At 51.7% G+C, this 23,484-nt stretch overlaps 2 protein-coding genes across 3 annotated transcripts in view; one reads left to right on the forward strand and one right to left on the reverse strand.

The window, feature by feature from the left end:
* On the forward strand, positions 1-11,631 carry Tmem132a (transmembrane protein 132A). Of its 2 annotated transcripts, none has more exons than XM_057778018.1 (11): positions 1-278; positions 2,596-2,810; positions 3,108-3,326; positions 3,973-4,304; positions 5,446-5,595; positions 5,900-6,098; positions 6,180-6,323; positions 7,690-7,892; positions 9,138-9,411; positions 9,737-9,928; positions 10,343-11,631. In XM_057778018.1, exons 1-11 carry the CDS (start codon positions 170-172, stop codon positions 11,384-11,386), a joined length of 3,081 nt encoding a protein of 1,026 aa, XP_057634001.1. In that variant the 5' UTR covers positions 1-169; the 3' UTR covers positions 11,387-11,631. The 2 variants fall into 2 exon arrangements, with proteins under 2 accessions (XP_057634001.1, XP_057634002.1); XM_057778019.1 differs by having other exon boundaries at positions 5,903-6,098.
* Slc15a3 (solute carrier family 15 member 3) overlaps positions 11,601-23,484 on the reverse strand; it is a 16,581-nt gene continuing 4,697 nt past the window's right edge. Inside the window, exons 2-8 of the mRNA XM_057778020.1 lie at positions 21,678-21,955; positions 17,147-17,294; positions 15,517-15,624; positions 14,850-15,018; positions 13,803-13,961; positions 12,180-12,335; positions 11,601-11,867 (exon numbers count right to left, since the gene is read on the reverse strand). Coding sequence (XP_057634003.1) covers positions 11,713-11,867; positions 12,180-12,335; positions 13,803-13,961; positions 14,850-15,018; positions 15,517-15,624; positions 17,147-17,294; positions 21,678-21,955 — 1,173 coding nt within the window. The 3' untranslated portion in view covers positions 11,601-11,712. The remainder of the gene's footprint in view (positions 11,868-12,179; positions 12,336-13,802; positions 13,962-14,849; positions 15,019-15,516; positions 15,625-17,146; positions 17,295-21,677; positions 21,956-23,484) is intronic.

A 23,484-nucleotide genomic window follows, 5' to 3' on the forward strand; every position in this document is an offset into this window, starting at 1 on the left:
ATGTGCCTGCGTTCCCTCCCACCCTACTGCTCCCGCTCCATTGTCTGGGAACTGCAGCCGCGGGCGGGCACAGGGAACTAGCTGGCTAGAGGGGCCGGCGCGGAGCAGGCGCGGGAGATGCGGGGCCGGAAAGCAGGCACCTGAGCCGCGCACTTGGAACCCGCCTTCGATGGGAAGGATGCGCGCCTCGATGGCTGGATGCGCGGCTGCGGCCCTTCGGGGGCCCTATGGTGTCTGGCTCTGCCTCCTGGTGGCCCTCGCCCTGGAAGTCGTAAGAGGTCAGTGGGAAGGGAGGGGAGGGGTGACCCGGCTTGGCCGAGGCCGTGCGCCAGTGATGCCCTCAAGCCTTTGGGCCCTGGAACTAAAACCCAGAGTGATGTTCTGGAGAGGTCCAACCTTGGAAAACCGGTTCCCAGTCAGCTGCTCTTCTGCCTTCTTCCCTGTGCATCATCTGGATGCTCCTACCTGGGTCTAAAGTCTTCTTTCTCCCATCCCACCTGCCTGGTCCCAACTCCTCAGCGAGCCTCCTCTCCAGTTCTAGCGTCTAACCTGCTGCCCTGCTTCCCGGTGCACACCCCGACCTGCTGTTCTAGCCCCCCACCAGCCCGCCCACCAGTCTCAGGAATGCAAAACAGCACCTTTGCCTGGGATCCGAGAGATTGTGCGTTTCTCTCTCCCTGTCCCAAGGAGATCTCTGACCTTGGAGTCTTCAGGGAGAGTCCCAGCCTTGCTTTTCCGAGCTTTTGTGGGTGTACCCATCACTGGGTAAGGGGCAGCAGCTACCTCGTGCCTGACACGAGCTGGGGTTGTAAGGTGGAAGATGCTTTGGGAGACTGGGAGATGGTGAAGCATTCTCTATCCTCCTGCCCCGATCAAGAGAGCTGAACTCCCAGTGATGGGAGACCATGGGAGTCCGTGGGAGTTGGGCTATTGAGCATCTTGTAATTATGGAAGCAGTGAATTAGAAGGTGGACCGTAGCCACTCCAGGGGCCAGCAGTCACTCACTTGTTACCCTTAGGGATATGGGAGTGGTGATGGCGATGCTGGGGAAGGGTGCCCCCACCCCCAACCACCACCACCATCCCGGCTCAACTGTGGAGCTGAGGCAGCTGGTTCTAGAACTTCTTTCAGACACCTGCTCCCCACTCTGCAGACCCAGTGGGAGCCTTAATAACCTCTCCAGAAAGGGAGGAAGAAAAGCTTTGTCAACCATTCCGCTCACCAACAATGTCACTTCTAGTGGGATTCTACGATTCTACACCGTGGGATTCTACCGCAGTTTACAAAGCCCTCCCCTGCTCATGGGTCATGAAATACTCCCACCCCCTCTCTACTGCTGAGGATACCTCAGCTTCAAGATGTTGGTTACTAGCCAGTCTTTCATGGTGTACAGCTCCCTGGGCTCCCCGGAAGCCTCTCCAGGGAGAGATGAGGGAATTCCAGAATGAGTAAGACAGATTCTGTGGTTGTCAGAAGGCTAATTCAGAAGAGGCAGCAGAATCAGGCACGTCGTCTGTACTCGTGGGTCCAGCTAGTCTGGACCATGGGAGGATTATCCCCTATCAGAACAGCAGCAGCAAGCAGAGCCGGAACAAGGAGTCTGGCGAGGCACACAGACTGAATGACCACAGAAGGCTTCCTTGAGCAGGCAGCATTTGCTCTTGGCCCTGAAGGAGGGTGGCGGCACTGTTTAGGAGTGAGGCTCACGTGGCATAATGGTGTTGCATTGGATAGAAAGGCTGGGTAGCTTGGTGGTGAATCCCTTACTGGCCTCTCGGGTCCGTCCTGAGAGATCCTTAGGTTGGAGAACCCTCACAGATCATTTTCTAAACCCATCAAGAGAATTTGTCATAATAGAACTTAATCCACAGAGCTGTGTGAGAACAGAAAGAGTTAATACATGTAAACTTGAATCTGTGTGGGGTTAAGTGCTTACTCTTTCGGGATTATAGGACAAATCAATACAGCCTTAGTGGGCCTTAGTGTTTTTTGTTATTGAATATTCCATCTCCTTGGGTTTGTGGTTCCCACCGTTGGTGAGTGCCAGTAGCCCCATGGACCTCCTTGGTATCCTCCCCAAGTCTCACTCCTGAACCCCAACCCCCAGCTGGGGCAGAGAAGAAGGGATCAAGTTTGGAAGTTTGGTGTGGGTGTGCCGTAGCAATAGGTGAACTTGGAGGTGATGTCCAATCAAGTACACCAAAGGACCCAGACACAACAAAAGTCCCCATTTCTACAAAGCTCAGCTCAGAACTATCTTTCACTGAATGTGGTATCTGCGGCAGACAGGTAGTAGGCTCATGTAGGGGAGACATTGAAAAGCCTCTGTTGGAGAGAGAGGCAATGTCTGTGGAAGGTAGAAGGATCGGTGGGGAAGTTTACTTTCAAATCCTGACTCTCAAACTCTGCCTTTGTGAGGCTCCCTGTACCTCAATCACCGCATCTGTGAAATGGGATTATTCCTCTACATCTGGGAGATGGCACATTTGTACCCCATTTCTCCCTCTCCTGCCCAGCCCCACAGTGAGGATGGAGCTCGGCTCAACCTCTGTTCGCTCCAAAACCATCCCTTATCTACCCCCATTCTTCTTCAGTTGGCAGTAACCAAGACACCAGGGACCCCATCTACTTGCCAGTGGCCCTGGAACTCCTGGATGCCCCTGAGCATTTCCGTGTGCAGCAGGTGGGCCACTACCCACCTGCCAACTCTTCTCTGGGCTCCCGCTCTGAGACCTTTCTGCTCCTGCAGCCCTGGCCCAGGGCACAGCCACTTCTTCGGGCCTCCTACCCACCTTTTGCCACTCAGCAGGTAAGGATAGGGCCCAGTGACTTCCAGGCAAATGAGACTCATGAGTTTTGCTGTCTGGGGTTCTGGGGCTCTTCTCATTCTTCTATTTAAGCATTAACCAGACCTAGTCTTGCTTAACTAATGAAATCAGGCAAGATGTGGTACATCACGGGGGTATGGCAATAGACAGCTTTACCCATTCCTCACTCGGGAATACTGAGGCCCTTAATCTCCTTCCATGCTAAGATCCGTCTCTGGCTATCATTGTTATCTGCCTTTCCACCCACCCTGCAGTTGAGCATCCTCGTTCTTTTCCAGGTGGTCCCTCCTAGGGTCACTGATCCCCACCAGCGACCTGTCCCTTGGGATGTGAGGGCTGTTTCAGTGGAAGCAGCTGTGACTCCAGCAGAGCCTTATGCCCGTGTCCTCTTCCACCTTAAAGGGCAGGATTGGCCGCCAGGACCTAGCAGCTTGCCCTGCGCCCGACTGCATGCCACACACCCTGCAGGCACTGCCCACCAAGCCTGCCGCTTCCAGGTGAGTGTTTCTGCTGCTGTGCCAGGGTGGAGAGGAAAGAACTCGACTGCAGTCTGGAAAATCTAGGGCATGAGCCCCAGGCTCTGTTTTGGGTCCTGATAGCCCTAGGAGAGGTTCCTTTAAGAATTTCAGTCCGTGGTGCATGACTTTGGGCACATAATTTAATCCCTCTGAGGCTCAGTTTTTTCTCATCTGTAAAATAGACTAACAACAGTTCCCGCCTATTGGGAACTGGAAAAGAAAGAAATGAGCCAAATTTAAGAATCCCTGTAACAGAGCCATCAACCTTTGTGTGTGGAAACTCAAACTTTTGTGGGTTCTACTTCTACTGTTGAGGAGCTGGGCCCACAGACCCACAGGCCATCTGTTTCTTGCTCTGATATTCTAAGCTCTAGGCAGGTCCTGGATGTGGTCAAGATTGTCACATTTTGCTACAAGTCTGTCCCAGAGATCAGAAGCGTGACCTACAGAGTATTATTCTAAACCCTAGATCTGATGGGTCCTGAGATTATTGTGGCACATGGAAAACATCCTTGGTTCTGCCTTTCATAGAGCTCTCCAGCCTAGGTTTCTCTGCAATGGGAGTGAGCCTCCTTCCCGCCCTACCCAGGGCCAACCACAACCTCTGCCTTCGTTGTGTTTGTAGCCATCTCTGGGCGCTTGCGTGGTGGAACTGGAGTTCCCTTCTCACTGGTTCTCCCAAAGTGCCACCACAAGGGCTGAACTGGCCTACACGCTGGAGCCCGCGGGCGAGGGACCTGGGGGCTGCGGCCTTGGCACAGAGGAAGAACCCGGGGAGCAGGCTCTCCCAGTGGGTGGTGTGGAGCTGCACCCGGCCGACCCCCCACAGTACCAGGAGGTACCTCTGGATGAAGCAGTCACTTTACGGGCACCCGATGTGCCCATGCGGCCTGGCCAGCTCTTCACCGCCACCCTCCTGCTTCGACACAACTTCACGGCCAGTCTTCTTACCCTTCGGTGAGTGGCAGGACAATAGGTATCCATTTCTCCTGCAGTCCTCACTGGAGCTCTTGGCCTCTTTAAACCATGAGTTCTGCATAAATGTCCCCAGCAGAGAGTTGTAAGACCCTGTGATGAGCACAGTCCAGAAGTGGGACGCTTCCCCGGGACTTTATAGCTTGTGGTAGTTGAAGTAGGAGAGGCTTGGGGCACGAGAAGTGTAGTGTCCAGTGCTGGGCTATGTTCAAATGTTGACAAGACAGGTATCTATGGGGATCAACCACCCACAGGGCCCTCTGCTTGCTACTGTTGTTGTGGGGGGCTGGCGCTTTGGACAAAGCCTGCTCCTGCACATCAAAGGCCCCATTCTATATGTCTTTGTCTGTAGGACATTAAACCAAAGCATCCTCCTCCCCAGTCAGTGAAACTGACAAAGATCTGTAATGGATCTTTAATGTCACTTTTCCTCTACCATAGGGTGGGCATACGGGAGTCCTACCCAACATGTCTTCCTACCCGCCATGCCCACTCAGGCTCACTCATCCGCTGAGTCCACAGATATTACAGTACCAGTCCTGTGTCTCCACACCGGAGTGGCACAGAGGTGGAAGGCCCAATGCCCATCTATACCAAGGACTCAGAGAGAGGGCATGAACTAGATTGGGTTGGTTGTGTGGCTGAAGGATGTGCCCTGAGAACTTGGGTCCGTGGGTAGAGTAAGGGAGAAAGCCATTTACTAACATCTACAAGAAATCGTGTTTGAGAAGAAAGGCAGACTAGACTATAGGTTTGGTCTGAGCAAAGGCCTGGGGTCATGACTGTGTGCTGGACCGAGGAGGGACAACTCTTGGTGTGGCGCAAGCCCAGAATGTATGGAGAGATGTCACTGCCCCTGTTGAGGCTGAGCTAGGACCTGGAGATTCTGGAATGCCAGCTGGTGGGCAGTAGAGTTGTAAGTGACCTTTGAAGGGGGGTAGAGGAAGGAATGTGACGTGATCTGTCTTGAGGTGGGGTCCTTCTGAGAGAGATAAGAAGAAATTCCAGGTGGAGGAAAGCCTGCCAGGAAACTGACATCTTCAGCGCTTTGTCTGCCCCCCCCCCCCCCCCGCAACCTGCAGCTCAGCCTTCATCTCCACCAAAACCCACCTGCTCTTTGCAGGATCAAGGTGAAGAGAGGGCTGCAGGTGACAGCCGCCCGTCCAGCCCAGCCCGCCGTCTGGACCGCTAAGTTAGACCGCTTCAAGGGCTCAAAACACCACACCAGCCTGATCACCTGTCACCGCGCTGAGCCTGTAGGACCAGACTCCAGGTGGGCACAAAAGAGAGTCCTAGTCCTAGAATGCTAGAGAACAGGTGTGGGGGTCCAGTGGAGCCTTTGGAGCTATAAATCAGTGGCTCTGTGGCTCTTAAGAGGGGTCTGGAGGCCAGGTTGGGCTTTATAGCCAGGATAGAGGTTTAGGCTCTGTCACTTTACACTGTAATCTTAGGAGAGCTGCATGGTCTCTGTGCCTTGATCTTCTTGTCAATCAAATGGGGATAACTATAGAGACTGCTTATGAATACAGATGCTACCTGGCAGCTGGCAAACACTCAGCTCTTCTCTCTTCTACCAGCAGTCCCCTTGAACTGTCCGAGTTCCTGTGGGTGGACTTCGCGGTGGAGAATAGCACTGGTGGGGGTGTGGCAGTCACTCGCCCAGTCACATGGCAGCTGGAGTACCCAGGTCAGGCCCCCGAAGCTGAGAAAGACAAAATGGTCTGGGAGATCCTGGTATCTGAGCGGGATATCAGAGCCCTCATCCCCCTGACCAAGGTAAGAGGCTCAGCCCCACGAAACCTGATCCCAGGAACCCCGGGTGAGAACTCTGAAACTAAACGACCCTTGCACCCTCAGGCCGAGGAGCTGGTGAACACAGCTCCACTGACAGGAGTGCCCCAGCGCATCCCAGTGCGGCTTGTCACTGTGGACAGTGAGGGAGCCCTGGAAGAGGTGACAGAGCACATTGGTTGTGAGTCAGCCAACACACAGGTCCTGCAGGTGAGTGGCAGCGCCCATCTGTGTGAGCATACACAGTCAGACGCGTAGCTTTGTTCCTTCCTGTAGTACATCTCCAAGAGAATGGCTTCTCAAGCACAAACTTCATGGCAGGGCTGTGTGACATCACCCTTTCTTTTTTTCGTTCCAATCATCTGTCTAGTAAAGTTTAACTAAAGTTAAAAGTGGTAACTCTGAAAGTTCGGCCTTAAGTTTATTTCCACATTCATTGTCTGTCGTCCATTTCAGCCCCGGCCAGGGAGCTGAGCTGGAATCATGTGTGTCCCTTGAAGTCAGAGACCTGCGTTAGTTACTTTTCTCACTGCTGTGACAAAATCCCTGAGGAAGGTGACTTCAGGAAGGAGGAGTTTGTTCTGGCATAGCTCAAGGCTACAGTTCGGAGCTTGAGGCAGCTGGTCACATGGCACTGTTGTCAGGAAGCAGAGAGCGGAATACTGGTGCTGAGAAAAAGGGATTTCTCCTTTTTATTCGGGGGTAGTGGGCAGGGGAAGAGGCGGGGGACCCAGCCCGTGGATGATGCTGCCCATAGTTAGGATGGGGTTTCTCATCTCAGTGAACTCAGTCTAGAAATTCCTTCACAGAGATGTCTAGAGGTTTGTCTCCTAAGGAGTTCTTGATCTTGTTAAGGTGACAATATGAATCATCGCAGCTCTTCTTTGTTATAAACTAGCTGTGTGGTCGTGTGCAAGTCTCTTAGCCTCTCTGAGCCTCTGGTCCCTCAACTCTAACATATTAGGCTGTTGGAAGAGTTAAAAGTCCCTAAGACAATATCCAGCAGATAGCAAGAACCAAGCATCAGCAGTTACTGCTCTTATCGTATGATGAAGATTAACATAATAATCACTGCTGTAACGACCTGTGAGGTTCAGAGGGTAAACAGCTTTCTCCATCTTGACGTGTTAATGAGGATGCACTGACCCAGATCCCAGGCAGCAGGGACAGCACCCTGGGGGCCCCTGACTAGGTGGGCCTGTCTTGCCCTTCAACCTTCACCCACTTAGCTGTGTCTGGTTGTTAGATACCTCCGGCACCCATGTCTGAGACTGGCACTGAGGGGCTAACAGTGACACCTCTGTCCTGATCATGCTGGGAAGAAGGCTGTGTGTGTTGCATGCAGATGGCCCGGCTCATCCGCTGGAGAAGCCAAAGTATGGCCCAGTACCTCTGGGGTGGATTTTAGCACAGCAAAATGTTTAAACAAAGAACAGCCACTATCCGGGCCACCACAACACACATTTCTATGCCATACAGAATTGAATCTGAGTTGTAGCCCTGCTTACGGTTGGAGTAGGTGATGCCATCTTATAGCCTGTCCTTTGTGTCTCAGTCCATCTCTGCCGTTCCATAGGTATCTGAGGCCTGTGACGCCGTGTTCGTGACTGGCCAGGAGAGCCGGGGTGCCAAGGGAGTGCGGGTGGACTTCTGGTGGCGCCGACTGCGGGCCTCACTGAGGCTGACTGTATGGGCTCCACTGCTCCCCTTGCACATTGAGCTCACAGATTCGACTCTGGAGCAGATCCGAGGCTGGCGGGTCCCAGGCCCAGCAGAAGGGTGAGTTGCAAGCCTGCAGGAGCCATAGGACTTGGTGACTTCCTTCGGGGCCTGAGGATACACAGTGAGCACCTCCAGGGACCCAGGCTGGGGTCTAAAACACTGCGTACTGCGCACTTAAGAAATTGGTTTATTTGGCTCACCGTTCAAAGCACAGCCCATTATGGCGGGGCCGTTATAGCGACAGGAGTTTAGAGAGCTGGACAGGCCACATTGCATTCCAAGTCAGGAAGCAGAGGGATGGACGCTGGTACACAGCTCACTTTCTCCTTTTACTCAGTACTGGGACCCAAGCTGATGGGATGGCACAGCCCATAGTTAGTTAGGGCGGGTCTTCCCACCTCAGTTACCCTATTACAAAGATGCCCCACAGGCTGGAGAGATGGCTCAACAGTTTGGAGCTCTGCCTGCTCTTCTGGGAGACCCGGGTTCAGTTCCCAGCACCCATATAGCAGCTCACAGCTGTCTGTAATCCTCACACAGACATGTATGCAGGCAGGGTACCAATACACATAAAATAAAAATAACTTATTAAGGAAAAAAAATGACCTCACTGTCGTGCCCAGAGATTTGTCTCTTAGATGATCCTGGATTTTGTCAGGTTGACGATATTAGCCGTCACCTACCTTTGACCACCAGAACCCTGGGCACTGTAGTCTAACTGGCAGCCTCCATAGCCCCTCTCCCCCGGCTTCCTTGTCAGCTATAACACATACGAATTATTTTTGCTCGGTTTTCTGTCCATCCTTCTCCAGCTCCACACTCCATCCCTGAGAATGTTCACTACTCTACCCCAAAGCCTTGAATGGCGTGCACTCTGTAAAAACAAACTATATTGGGTAATGGGGAAGCTCACCAGACCTTGAGGGCAAGGATGAGGTGCCTAGGCTCTCATGCCCTGTAGAAACGGAGTTGTCACCCCATTGCCTTGTCACCTTCCTACTCCAGAGGTATCCAACTACATAGATAGGCACATTTCACCAGTCAACACTCAACACGGGTCTGGGTATCCCTGACCTGAATAGAAAGACTTGAGTATTCAGGATCAAGTTTGAAGAACATGAGGCATACACCAGTCAGGTGCCTCTGGTTACTATTCTTGCTTTGTCATTTGTGCAAACTGAGGCATTAAACTTCAATTTAGAGCCTCTAGGTGGGTGGCTGGGTAGGGCCTTGCTGGGTTTGGAGTTTGGGCAAGGCGTGGTCTCCAGTGGGCGGGCCCATCACTGATGCTCCGCCCTGCAGACAGCCTGAACCTGAGGCCGCGGTTGAGGAGGCAGAGCGGCGCTCCCGCGGTTGTCGCCTGCAGTACCAGCGAGCTGGTGTGCGCTTCCTGGTACCTTTTGTGGCCCATCCGCTGGACGGTGGCCGCCGCCTCACTCACCTTCTCGGCCCTGACTGGCTGTTGGATGTGACTCACCTCGTGGCAGCCCACGCCCATGTACAGGATCCTCGCATAGCCTCCTTGGAAGGCGGCCGTATCCTAGTGGGACGGGAGCCTGGAGTCACCTCTATTGAGGTGAGTCACCACAGGGGATGCTAAAGAGCAAGACTCCGCCCCCTGCCCCCAGGGCACCTGTGTCCCCTGAATGTTCCTGGTTAGGTGTGAAGACTTGTAGTAGGGGCTGGGGAGGACAGCGCTAGGAGGGGTGGGAGGCTGAGTGAGAATGGAGCTCACTGCAGGAAGTGTGGCAGGTGTGAAGGACGAGGGGATAGGTGTGTCGGGAGAGCCCTGTCCTCTGCTGTGGATTCGAGTCTATTAGTGTATAAGAGTATAGAGATGCTGGGAGACTGTGCGCAGGATACCCCACCCACCCCAGCTTTCATTTGCTTCCCACTCTTAGGTTCGTTCCCCGCTTTCTGACTCCATCCTGGGGGAGCAGGCACTAGCTGTGACAGACGACAAGGTCTCAATGTTGGAGCTGCGAGTGCAGCCCGTGATGGGCATCTCACTGGCTTTGAGCCGAGGCACATCCCACCCTGGGGAGGTCACAACCACGTGCTGGGCCCAGTCAGCTCTTCCAGCCCCAAAGCAGGTGATGGCTGGGGATCAGGGAGCGTGGTCAACAGCTATTGATGGGGGCTGATGGTGGAGGAGGAGGGGAGGAAGTAGGTCCTGGTACTTGGACCCCTTGCTCTAGGGTTTTCAAAATAAGGACTACTTCCCATGAGGTAGTGAGTTCTCTGTGGCTGGAAGTGGTCCAGCAGAGACTGGCTGGAGCAAGGCATTGGGAGGTTCACTAGGCTCTCTTGAGGACTCAGACTCCTGGGCTGAGTGGCAGACAGGTGATTGACACGCGTCCCCTCTCTCCCTGTGTTTTGTCCATTTGCCTGTGTCTCTTGTTTCCTCCGTGCTTTTTCTTCCGTGTGGCCTGTCACTGTGGGAGTGGTTTGTGTGTGCATGCGTGCGTGCCCTCGCGTGTCTCTGCCTGTGTCTGTGTGCCCTGCAGGAGGTGGCCCTCTCCCTGTGGCTGTCCTTCTCTGACCACACTTTGGCCCCTGCCGAGCTCTACGACCGCAGTGACCTGGGACTGTCGGTCTCAGCTGAGGAGCCCAGTGCCGTCCTGCCGGCTGAAGAGCAGGGAGCCCAACTTGGTGTGGTGGTGAGTGGGGTGGGTGCCGAAGGGCTGCCCCTACACGTGGCTCTGCACCCACCGGAACCGTGCCGCCGGGGCCGCCATCGTGTGCCCCTGGCCTCAGGCACTGCCTGGCTGGGGCTGCCCCCTCTGCCCTCACCAGCGCCTGCCCTTCCATCCAGTCCCGCCCGGAGCCCACCATTCACAGAAGCCACTGTGGGGGGAAAGCGGCGGGTAGCAGGTGGTATGGGGGGCCATATGGATGTCAGAGGCAAGTTTGAGCGGGCAGAGGAAGAAACTGGGAAGGAAGAGGATGAGGCCAAAGAAGAGGAGGAAGACGAAGAAGAGATGGTGCCTGCCCCTCAGCGTGTCACCGACCTAGAGCTGGGGATGTATGCTCTGCTGGGTATCTTCTGTCTGGCCATCCTCATCTTTCTGGTCAATGGTGTGGTCTTCGTGTTGCGCTACCAGCGCAAAGAGCCTCCCGACAGCGCTGCGGACCCTTCCTCCCCCCAGCCTCATAACTGGGTCTGGCTGGGCACCAATCAGGAGGAACTGAGTCGTCAGCTGGACCGATGCTCCTCCCCAGGCCCACCCAAGGGGGAGGGGGGATGCCCCTGTGAAAGTGGGGCAGGAGGGGATGCCTCAACTGTGGCCCCCAGTGCTTCAGAGGGCACCGTTGGCTCCTCAAGCACCCTGGCTCGCAAAGACGCTGGGGGACGTCGAAAGAGAGTAGAGTTTGTGACATTTGCGCCAGCACCCCCAGCCCAGCTGCCCGAGGAGCCTGTAGGGGCCCCGGCCGTACAGTCCATCCTGGTGGCAGGTGAGGAGGACATCCGCTGGGTGTGCGAGGACATGGGCCTGAAGGACCCGGAGGAGCTTCGTAACTACATGGAGAGAATCCGGGGCAGCTCTTGACCACTCCCTGGCCTGCCATAGTGCAGCTTCAGCCACCAACCCAGGCAGTGGGACCAGTGGGATGTCTGACTGGACTTCTTACCTGGTCCTCACGCTCATCCTCTGGTGCTTGTTGATCCGAGTCCCCTGCTGGGACCCCTTGGGGACCCGAACCCAGGCCCCCTCCACCCCACCCCTTGTCGTGGACCATGGTCAAGAGGGAGGGTGCATGCCCCTTATTTATGGGAACCACTTCATTCTAATGTTGGGTACAGAATAAATGAGAAGAGAATGGGCACAGTTGGTATTGCGATGGTACTGTCTCTCCGGGTAGGTGGAGAACGGATTCAGCCCCTGAGCCTGCTGGATACGCTCTGGGAGGCTGGGTTCTGACGAGTCCTCTCATAGTGACCAGCAATCCAGAGAAACAGGACAGCTGTGACAGCCTGAATGCCCGCCAGCAGGAAGAAGTAAAAGTCCATGCGGCAGTTGTTGATGTTCCCTGAGGACAGGAAGGCTGACATGTGGGTGGGGAGGGGCTAAAGCCACACACCAGTGGGTGTGGTCTGAGAGCAGTGAGTAGAGAGTCCTCTGATATTGTAACTCCCCAAGTGTCTCAGTGAATCTCCTATTCCTTTATTTGGAGACTTGAACCAAACACCAGGGGAGAAAGTGACTGCTCAGCATCCAGTAATGGCGGAGTTCCGGAAGCGGGAAGGGTGCTCTGAGGGCCACCGAGTCTAAAGCATGACTGCTCACCCCATCCCTGCACCGCCCTCCATGCCTATCTTCTCCTGGGGGTCCCCTCACTCACCGTAGTCCTTGGGGCAGTGCATCCAGCCCCCAGGCAAGGACAGTAGGGCCACCAGGCCAGAGCCCAACAGTGAGCCTACCCCCGAAAGGCAGAAGAAAATGCCCATGATTGCACCCTGCATGGAGCGTGGAGCTTCTGAGTAGGCAAACTCCAGACCTGTGGGAGAAAGAAGGGAGGGACTTGGGCTGCAGGGGGAGCAGAGATGAACCCCACTGCTAACCTCCCAGTGTGTGTGGGGGGGGTCACATCATTCCGCTCTCTTTTCCAAGCCTCTATCCTAATTCCCTTGGATGGTGTGTCCCCATGACTGACAGCACCTGCATGCCTGTGACCTGACACATTGTATCTGCCCTTCTCATCCACATCTGATGGAGCACCTCCCCCTGGACATTATGAATACTATCCCAGAGCTCTGACTAGTCTCCTTCCTCCTGGGCAGGAGCCTGGGTGACATCTTAGCAGCTGCTTCCGCCTTTCCTCAGCCACTTTCTGCCGACCTTCCACACCACCACCAAATCACTTCCACTCAGCATCTGAAATAGTTTCCAAAGGTTGGCCTCCCTTCCTGTCTCCTCTGTCCCGGGCCCTGACCTCATCACCCACACATGGTTGTGGGTCTCTGGAACTTTTGCTTGTTTGTTTTTGTGAGACAGGGTTTCTCTATAGCCAGGCTATCCTGGAACTCGCACTGTAGACCACGCTGGCCTCAGATTCGGAGATCTGCCTGCCTCTGTTAGGATTAAAGGCGTGTGCCACAACTGCCCGCTCTCTGGAACTTCTTGGAGGCTTCCATTTCCTATAGAACCAATGGGAGGATCGAAGGCTGTTGTTGGCCTCGGGAAACTTCCCCATCCAGGCTCAACCATTGGCCCCACTGTGACTGTCCTCCCCACACGCCCCTCTCCAGTGCTTGCTTCCCACCATACCCCCCCACCCCTGGCTCATGCTGGTTCCACTACATTGAAGATCCTTCCCATACTTGCTGACTTTAACTTCCCCAGAAGCCCATCTCCTCACCCCTCTCCACCTTACTCATAGTCCAGCCACACTCTCCAGTCCCCAGTCCAAGTCTGGTGGTTTTTTGTTTGCAACTTAAATTCACAGGGTCAGATTTATCATCAAGGTCTAGAATTCCCTCCATGGCTGAGTGGGAGAGCCTACCCAACTCTTGTAGTTTTGGCTTCCTGACTAAGTTGGGACAGGGTTGTTGTGTGTGTGTGTGTGTGTGCGCGCGTGCGCGCGCATGCATGTGTGTATGTACGCACTATAGGACACAGTGCTGAGTTCCAGAAGGGAAGAGCACCCAACCCAGGGGATTTTCGAAGAAAAAGACAGAAGGAACAATGACTACAAAGGCAGAATCCACAGCGCAGGGGACATATGGAAAGCGCCTTTTAGCCCCCAACTCCCTGGGGTCTGTTGCAATGGCTGGCTCAAGCCTGAACCCAGTGCTAGAAAGTCCCTCGACCTCACGACAGAACAGAGGCAGACCTCATTCGGCATTACCGCTGCCCTCCATACAGAAGCCAGAGTGCTATGCCTATGGTCCCCCCGATCTAGAGGGACATACACCCAAGCAGAGCTCAGCACCAGTGTAAGAGCTGGGGAGGGAATCCAGAATACCTTCAATGCTGGCAAAAATCTCACTGATGCCGATGAGCAGGTACTGGGGGATTTGCCACCAGATAGGCAGTGGTGCCGCGTAGTACAAGTCCTTCCCAATCAGCTGAGGCACTGTGTGGTTGTCTTTGATGTACCTTAAGCGCTCTTTCTCCAGGACTCCTGGGGGGTTGTGGGGTGGGGGGGCAAAAGAGTAGTCAGACCATCCCAGGCAGTTTAGAGCTTCAGTTCCAATTCTTTTTTTTTTTTTTATTTATTTATTTTTTGCCTTGGCCGCTAGGAAGCTCAGCTAGGTTTTGTATTTCACAGGAGTTCTCATTAATCTGGAGTCTGTTATGACATTCTTTGCAAATGAGGAAAGTGAAACTTAGATTGAGCAACAGCCTAGAATCATACAGGTAATAAGCAATTGGGACTGAATCTTAGTCCCAGTCTATCTGGTTTTCGGCTGGCCTACTTCCCATGAGATCACATGACTTCTCTAGGGCAAGGTTGGGCATTATGGTAGTGTTTCCAACCCGGCCTTAGGTTTGTTGTCTTCTTCCCTTCAATGCCTGAGAGACCCCTTGGCCCTGGTGAACGAATCACAAGCACATAGGCACTTGCATTCCAATCCTGGCCTCCCACTGGTTTGTTGTACAAACCTGGGCAACTCACCTAGCCTTTTGGAGACTCTATCCCCTTACCCAAGAAGCAATAAAACTCCTGAGATTACTGAGGGTGGAACAGGACAAAATTAAAGAAGATAGCCACATCTAGTTTGTGTTGCATGTGACCAATAAGACAGTGCTCATTTAGCTTTAATTTCTTCAGCCTCTGCTTATCTATCTGTCTGTCTGTCTGTCTGTCTGTCTGTCTGTCTATCATCTATCTATCTATCTTAGTTTTCAGACAGTCTCACGTAGCCCAGGTTGGCCTTGAACCTTCCTGAGTGCCAAGGACTCTTAAGTGTGCACCATTACACCCAGAGACATTCGCTCCCTTATACTGTGTGTCTTGAAGGCAGACTCTCCTAACTCAAGGTCTGAATGAACATAATGTACCACACACCTGCTGCAATGATCGAAGTAAACCCAAAGAACATGCCCAGGGCCATCTTCTGCAGAGCTGATGGCAGCAGCTTACACCGCAGCAGCAGAGGATCAATCAGGTGGTCCTTGACCGGAACCAGAACCAGTACCACCACAACATTGGCCAGCAGGAGCCAGGCTTCTGGGATCTGGGTGGAAGAGGGCCAGGAGACAGGTTGGCAGAGCAGAAAGAACTCTGGGCTGGACCATGCCCCTTAGTAACCCAGGGCTAGTACTCCTGTCCCACCTCACCCCCCAGAGTACTCAAGTCTTCTCAGCTGTGTAACTAAGGGGCAGGATTATATCAGGGAAGGCAAAGTTCTTCCTGGGTACACAACTTTCTATCATGAGCACAGCGTGGAAAGGGTCCCAGGGAAATAGTGGGAAGGCAGATTGAATAGTGCCCTGTGTGTGCACTGGGAGGTGAGCAGCAGCATGTTGGGGGTGGAGGACACCAAGCCTGAGGTCCTCTGGACAACTGGTCATGCTGAGAGAGGGACTGGGTATTACACACGTTCCTCCATCCTGCTGGTTATTTTCTTGTGTCCTAAGCATGCCACATCACTGAGGGGTTGAGGTAGGGTGCAGGCAGTTCTTACAGGATGCTCCCAGCATGGCTGGGGCTGACCACACACTTACTCTCTTACCCTGTAGCTACTGTTCTCTGCACTCAGAGCCAAAGAGCTATTGGTAGGGTTGGTCCAGATGTTGGGGATATGAAGGTGAAGACCTTGCAGGACGTAGGTGGACTGCATCTGTGGAGAGATGGAGGCATGTTGGGGTAGAGCTGGTCACTGGACCTCTGGCTCCAGAAGGCTTTGGGACAGGTATTCCTCAGCAGTATCCCTGGGCAGCTGGCCCTTCCCCCGGACAGGAAAAGGCACTCCCAATCCACTTCATATTGAGAGACAGCCTTGACGATGAGGTTTTCTGATGTCCTTAGGCTATGAGCAATAACCACAGACATTCCCAGAGCCTGGCTGCAGCTGCTCAGATGGCCTTCCCATTGTGTCTCCACGTTTTACACAGGGTGGGTATGGGTAAGTCTTCAGTGAAATGGAGGAATAATGACATGACTGTTTCCATTGGGAGTTGTCGTCTGACACTGAAGCCAAGCTGAGTCCTGAAGATTGACACAGCCAGGGTAGAGGTACTGATCTGCCAGCATGGCTTTGGACACAACCGCTGGAAGGGGCAGGTTTGGTGGCCCTGCCCCTTGCTATACCAGACATTGGTACTCTAGTTGTCATGAAGTAGAGACTCCTGGCAGGGGACCAGACAAGGGGGTGCTCTTGTTAGCTACTTGATAGCTACTGTAGAAGGATGTCAATGTCCTGACAGCTGGTATGGACATCTTCACCATGTTCCTGTATCTTATGGGACAGTCTGTGCCACCCTAGAGTAACAGGCTATGATCCTATCTTAGGCTCTCTCCATCCAACAAAGAGGGTGTGGGAGGCAATGGCCTTGCTACTTGGGGGTGGGAGCTGGGAATGGAATAGGCTGTGGGAGATTTGTACACTGTGTGAAAATGTATTGCTGTGGTTGGCTGAATAGCCAATAGCTAGGCAGGAGAGAGAACTCTGGAAAGAAGACAACAGAGTCACCAGTGAGAGGCAGAGAAAGCAGCATGGCAGCATGGGGAGGACAAGGTAACAAGCCACACAAAAAAATGTAGATTAAAATAAATGGGTTAATTTAAGTTATAAGAGCTAGTGGGAGCCGGGAGGTGGTGGCGCACGCCTTTAATCCCAGCACTCGGGAGGCAGAGGCAGGTGGATCTCTGTGAGTTCGAGGCCAGCCTGGTCTACAAGAGCTAGTTCCTGAACAGGAACCAAAGCTACAGAGAAACCCTGTCTCGAAAAACCAGAAAACAAACAAAAAAAAAAAAAAAAAAAAAAAAAAACCCTAGTGGGACAAGCCTAAGCTAAGGCCAAGCTGTCAAGCTTTCTTTATTAATAATAAATCTCTATGTTGTTATTTGTGAGTTGGATGTCCAAAGAGAAATCCAACTACAGGATTAAGTTGCTGCCCTGGTTCCACACATGTGAAAACGCATGCACACATGTATGGTGCACATATATACACTCATATGCACATTAAGTCTATGTACACATGCACATGTGCACACACATGGACACATACACATGTACATGCTTGCACACACTCACACACACCATTACCCTGGGGAGGTAATGCTGCAGGCGTTTACAGCAAAGGCTGAGCCTATGAGGGGCTTGGGATACCAGGCCCCAGATCAGAAGGCAGGGTGCCTACCTGGAAATATACCATCCAGTAAGGCACGAGGGTCACCATCACAGGCAGGAGCTTCACCAGCACCTGGAAGTTGGCCATGTCTTCTTGTGGAGAAGGACCCTGTGGGTGAGACCTCTGGTCAGGCAGCAGACGGGCACCTTCAGAGTCTCTGTAAGGCCACAGGAGAGAAAAAAAAAAAAAAAAAAACAGCTACACCTCAGCTCTCTCTAGCACTAAAGCCACCATTTCTACCTCGATCATCCTCCTTCCAGGATCCCCATTGAGGGGCCAATGAGATGACTCAGCTGGCAAAGGCATTTGCCTTTCATCTCAGTTTAATTCCCAGGGCCCACACAGTGGATGGAGAGAACCAGTTCCCAGATCCCTGAGAATCCTAGCCACTCCTCCCCTCCATTTACACCGTAAGGACCTCCAGCACCAACTCCGCCACCCTTCCCATCACCCCCACTGGTGACGATGTCATCGATGTAGCCCAAACTATCACGAGTGGCCATCAGACTTTCACCACTATCAAGCTATAAACAGCTTTTGGATTTGGGGAAGGGGGAGTAAACCCAGAGAGGGAGGAAAGCAGAGTCTTCAGGGAATTTTTTTTTTTTTTTTTGGTTTTTCGAGACAGGGTTTCTCTGTGGTTTTGGAGCAGGGATTTTGTTTTTGTTTTTGACTTGTGGTATCCATTTGTCATGAGAACCACAGGAGTCCCAACACAATCTAACTCAGAGTCTCCCACAGATTTGATGCACCCCAACTCCCTTGCTGCTGACCCAGGTCTATCTCAGTGGACTTAGCAGTGGGGTGGAGAGTGGAGGGAGAGGCAGAGATGGAAAACCAGATAGTCTGACCAGCACTACGACCTTTACCCTTTGCCCTCAAGCTTTCTGAACCTTTCTCATCCAAAAGCCCTGAGCTGTCCCCTGAGACTCCAAAATGAAAATGTCCAGCTGGTCTCCTTCAGGGACATCTGCCATGAGCTCCCCCCTCCCAGCAATTCGTGCTGTTCCTCAACAGTGCTGTGGTCTGTTTCTCTTGCCAGATCCAGCCTGGCTTTGTGACTCTTTACTCAGCAGAGAGAGACCGATGTGATGCCATGCTTTGCAAAACCTGCAAACCTTAAGAAAACCCACAGCTGCTTCTATCACATATCTTCTGGAACATTCCTTCTTAGAATGCTCCTTTTCCCATCCCAGACACCATCCCTGAAAAGTGCAAGCTACAGATGAGGCCATGGGAAGAAGGCCAAGGGAAGGGGAGACTTAGGATTCCACCATCAGTCCCAGCTGAGCTCTGAGCTCACCATCTCCTACCAATGTGTGAGAATGTGCTGGAATCTAGCCCTTTAAAGCTCCCAAATGACCTGGTGATGTTAAGAGCAGCAGAAGACACGCCCCACTAACCATAGTTGCCCACAGCATTTGAAAGAGAATGAAAAGCTGGTACTTGAGTGGAAAGTTGCGGTATGGTTTGTGAGGCAGTAAGGGCTAATTAAAACCACCAGACTCCTCGGCACCTGTAACTTCACGGACTGACCTCCAACAACCCAGCAGGCTGGGGAAGGCTGGCGCATCATCCTTTTCTCTAGACTCCACTGACCCTGGCTGGAACTAGGCCCAGCCCGGAACTAGAGATAGATTTGTTTGGCATAAGTGGTCAATTTTATGCAATAGAATTTATTTCACCTAAAGCAATGAAATTACAAAATCTGAGGAAAATGGATGGAACTGGAAAGCATCATACTGAGTGAGGTAACCCAGGCCCAGACAAATGCTGCATGGTCTCTGTCAGGTGGATCCCACCTGCTAACTATTACATATGTGTAGGTAGGTATGAGTATGTTTAGATGTTAGGAAACTAGAAAGGGGACTGGGAGAGAAGAAAATAAAGAGGCTTTAATGAGAGGTTAGGAAGGGTAATAGAACACATGATAGGAAGGGAGAAGAGGGGCTAGAAGGGTACAGTAAGGAGTGGGGTCAGGGAGATGAGGAAGGGGAAAGATGTATGAAAACGTCAGAAGGACACCTGCTGTTTTGGAAGCCAATTTAAAAAGAGATTCACACCTTTAATTCAGCACTCAGGAGGCAGAGGCAGGTGGATCTCTGCGGTCGAGGCCAGCCTGGTCTACAGAGTGAGTTTCAAGACAGCTGCACAGAGAAACCCAGAGACTGGAGGTACAACAAAGGGAGTTGGTTAAGGCATTTGCCACCAAGTCTGATGACCTGAGTTTGACCCCTGGGCCCCACATGGTAGAAGGGATATCTACCCCGATATCTGACTCCCAAATTTTATTTAATAATACTATGTAAGTAATCGCTTCACACACACACACACACACACACACACACACACACACACACACACACTACATTCAAGAACCAGACTAGATGGAAGGGACAGAAGGAGACTACCAATCATTTCCAAGGACACTTGGAATCAGTTTCTCTCAGGTGTGAGCTCATGATATAGGGAGCCATGAATTTACTTTCTGAAGACTATCACAAATTGTCCTATGATCTCCATATGCATGTTGTAAGCAGGCACACACACACACACACACACACGTTGTGGGATATTTTGATCACATTCTGATACTCCCGATACTGCCAATAAAGTTTACCTTGAATCAGAGGGCAGAGTTAGCTACTAGCTGACCAGAATCAGCCATAGAGGTTTTAGAGAACCCAGGACATAGAGAGACACAGGAAGTAGGAGGGGGGAGGGGTTTAGAGATTCACAGTCCTTTTGCATGGAGGAAGGAGAGAGAGAGGTCACTGGTCACTTCTCTGATACTTCTCTGATCAATCAAGTTTTTACCCCGATATCTGACTCCCAAATTTTATTTAATAATATTATGTAAGTAATCGCTTCACACACACACACACACACACACACACACACACACACACACACACACACTACATTCAAGAACCAGACCAGATGGAAGGGACAGAAGGAGACTACCAATCATTTCCAAGGACACTTGGAATCAGTTTCTCTCAGGTGTGAGCTCATGATATAGGGAGCCATGAAATTACTTTCTGAAGACTATTTCACCTGATAACAGGGTTGTTTATTTTGGAATAATTAGGTCAGCTGTGGCTACACCTCTGACCTTTGCTCTTCGTCTTTTGTCCTGAGACTTTCTGATCCTTTTCTGTCCAAGAGTGTCATCCTCTGAGACTCACGAAAGGAAATGATGCCAGTGTAGTCCTCTCCAACGTGCAGTTCATATCTTGGGGAGCATCACTGTCCCCATCACATTACCCACCCGTCCTGATTGTCACCATAAGGCCACCGACAGTGTTTGTTTTTACTACCAATCCCATCATACATCCCCACTGCTGCTGCCAAGACCATCACTGTGCTCTGCATTTCTCTTTTCCTTCTTAAAATTGTGAATGTGTATGTACACATTTGTGTGTGTGTGTGTGTGTGTGTGTGTGTGGGAGAGAGAGAGAGAGAGAGAGAGAGAGAGAGAGAGAGAGAGAGAGAGAGAGAGAGAGAGAGAGAGAACGCTTCTGTGTTCAGTTCATGTGTGCAGGTGCCTTTGTTAGCTTCAATTGCCAACTTCTTCACACAGCTTAGAGTCACCTGAAGAAGGGAGTCTTAACCGAGGGGTTGTTCAGTTAAGATTCGCCATGGTGTCTATGGGAATTACCTTGATTTTTAATTGATGTAGGAGGACCCAGCTCACTGTGGTGGGGACTATTCCCTAGGCAGGTAGTCCTGGGCTCTATAAAAAAGCCTATACAAGCCTGGGTGAGCCTCAAGCAGTGTTCCTGTGTGGTTTCTGCTTCAAGTTCCTGCCTTGACTTTCTTGAGCGACGGACTGTAACCTGTAAGCCAAAATAAGCCCCTTTCTCCTCTAAGCTGCTTTTGATCACGGTGCTTGTTACAGCAACAGAATGAGATTGGAACAGTGTGTGCACGTTCCTGTGTAGGCTGGAGGTGCACTGAGTGTCTTTCTTAATTCCTTCTCCCTATTAACATGGTTTTCAATGTGTGTGTGTGCGTGTGCGTGCGTGTGTGTGCAGGTGCCCATGTGTGCATGTGCATGTAGAGGCCAGAGAATAACCGTGGGTCTCATTTTTAGGGATGCTGTCTAACTTCTTTGAGATGATCTCTCATTGGCCTGTAGCTCACAAATGAGGCTAGACAGGATGTTAAGCAATTCCCAGGGACTCACCTGTCTCTACCTCCCCAGTGCTGAGATTGTAGCTCTCTGCGCCATCAATAAGGGCATTTTTCTATTGGGGCTGGGATGAAACTCGGGCAAGCTTTACTGACTGGGCCATCCCCACAGCCCAGTCCTTATGATTTCTAATTAGAAGATCATCGGTAACACTACTGCCACCATCACCCCACATCACTGCCACCAGCACCAGCAGCACCCCCATCATTTTCCCCTTTAACCACCGTCCTTAGTCACCTGGAGGGCAGGTTCTCATCAGTGCCAGCCCTCAAACAGAACCCAAAGCCCAACAAGCTGCATCTGGCATCCCCCAGGGGCTTGGCAGCCATATTTACCCTCTGTTACCTGGAAGGACGCCAGGGACAGCAGTTTTGGAAGGCAAGCTTCAGCATAGATGACACTTGGCTGCCTGTTGGGGGCTTGGTGATGAAGACAGGGGTGGCAAAGAGGAAAATGAAGAATGCCAAGCCCACAAGGCCCACGATGATGCCGTAGCCCCATAGGAAGCTGATGTTCTGCTCAATGAAGGCCACCACCAGCAGGGACAGTACAGCACCCAAGTTGATGCTCCAGTAGAACCAGTTGAAGAAGCGGCGAGTGGCATCCCGTCCGAGATCCATCACCTGCCATCCAGCCAGAGATGAGAGTGAGGGAGGACTCAGGAAGTCCTCTGTACTCATACATCCCACAGGGATGCTTCTGGGGTCAGCAAATAAGCATATTTCTAATTTCTGATTACTAAATATATATTTAATAAATATCCATTAAATGAATAATGAATATACTTTTTCATGTATGTGGTGTACATATGTTTGCATGTATGTTTGTATGTATGTAGGTACACATGTCCAGAGGTGCACACACACACATATGGAGGTTTGAGGTCAGATGTATCAATTACTCTTGCACCTTATTCAGTAAGGCAGGGTCTCTCAGTCATACCCAGAGTTCATCAACATGGCTCATCTTCCTAGCCAGGTTGTTCTGGGGATCCCATCTCTGTTGTTTAAGACAGGAATTATAGGCAGGCCACCAAGTCCACTTGGCATTCTGTGTGGGTTCTGGGAACCCAAACTCTGGTCTTCATGCTGGCACAGTAAGCAAGCCAATTGCTGCACAATCTCTCCAGTCCATGCATACATACGCCCTTCTCTTGAGAGCCAGTTAACGACGGAAATACTTTTACCCAGCTGTTTTTATATGCTCATGACACACATTGTTTTTTACTGCCACCAACTAGGCTATGCAGCAGATGTCTTCAGGGCCATGTTGTTCACTTTTGGTTGATTTATCCCTTTGTCTTTGAACAGCCTATGCTGTGCGTTACTTTCATAATCAGCAAAATGTCCATAAAAGTCTCTGTTCATTCCACACTATTAAACGTGATGGATGCCTACCACTGAAAGATTAGGCCGAGACTGGTTAAGAATTTTTTCTGAGGATCGAGTTGCAGACTGAGTATTGCATGGAGCTTACCCCTTCTGATGTGCTAACCTCCCTTCTATGCATGGCCAGACAAAGATGGAGAAATAGGAGGTGGGTGGAGGTGGTTCTAGGTGCAAGCTCTGACCTTATGAAAAAAATCTTTCTCAGGCCCCTTAGCAAGGGCAGATCTCACCCCAGGAGTTAGGTCACTCTACATACAGTAGATCCTCTACTCTGTCCTGCTTTCTCTGGCTAGCTGCATTGCTCTCACTCCCATTCCCAGATCATAGCTTCTAGATTCTGATTCAAAAGCTCAGAAGGAAGGCTCAGGCTCCAGTATTTCTGAAATGTCGGAAGAACTGGGGGTTTCTTCTCAAATGACTCTATATTATTGTTTGTGCATGTGTGCGTGCATTTGTGTGCAAGTATACTGAGGTTTATCAATGTGTGTGTATGTATGCAGGTGTATATGTGTGTATGTGTGCATGTGTGTACATGCATGCATGCATGTGCATACGAACATGTATTGCTAGGGTTTATCTACATGTGTGTGTGCATTGGGGTGACAGGTATTTGCGTTCACACTGTGCTTTTTTAAAAAAAAATGTGCATTGGTGTTTTGCCTGCATTTATGTCTGTGTGAGAGTGTCAGAGCCCCTAGAACTGAGTTACAGACAGTTGTAAGCTGTCATGTGGGTGCTGGGAATTGAACCCAAGTCCTTGGAAG

This window comes from Chionomys nivalis, chromosome 8 (genome assembly GCF_950005125.1).
Source record: "Chionomys nivalis chromosome 8, mChiNiv1.1, whole genome shotgun sequence".
In the NCBI taxonomy this organism is placed as follows: domain Eukaryota; kingdom Metazoa; phylum Chordata; class Mammalia; order Rodentia; family Cricetidae; genus Chionomys; species Chionomys nivalis.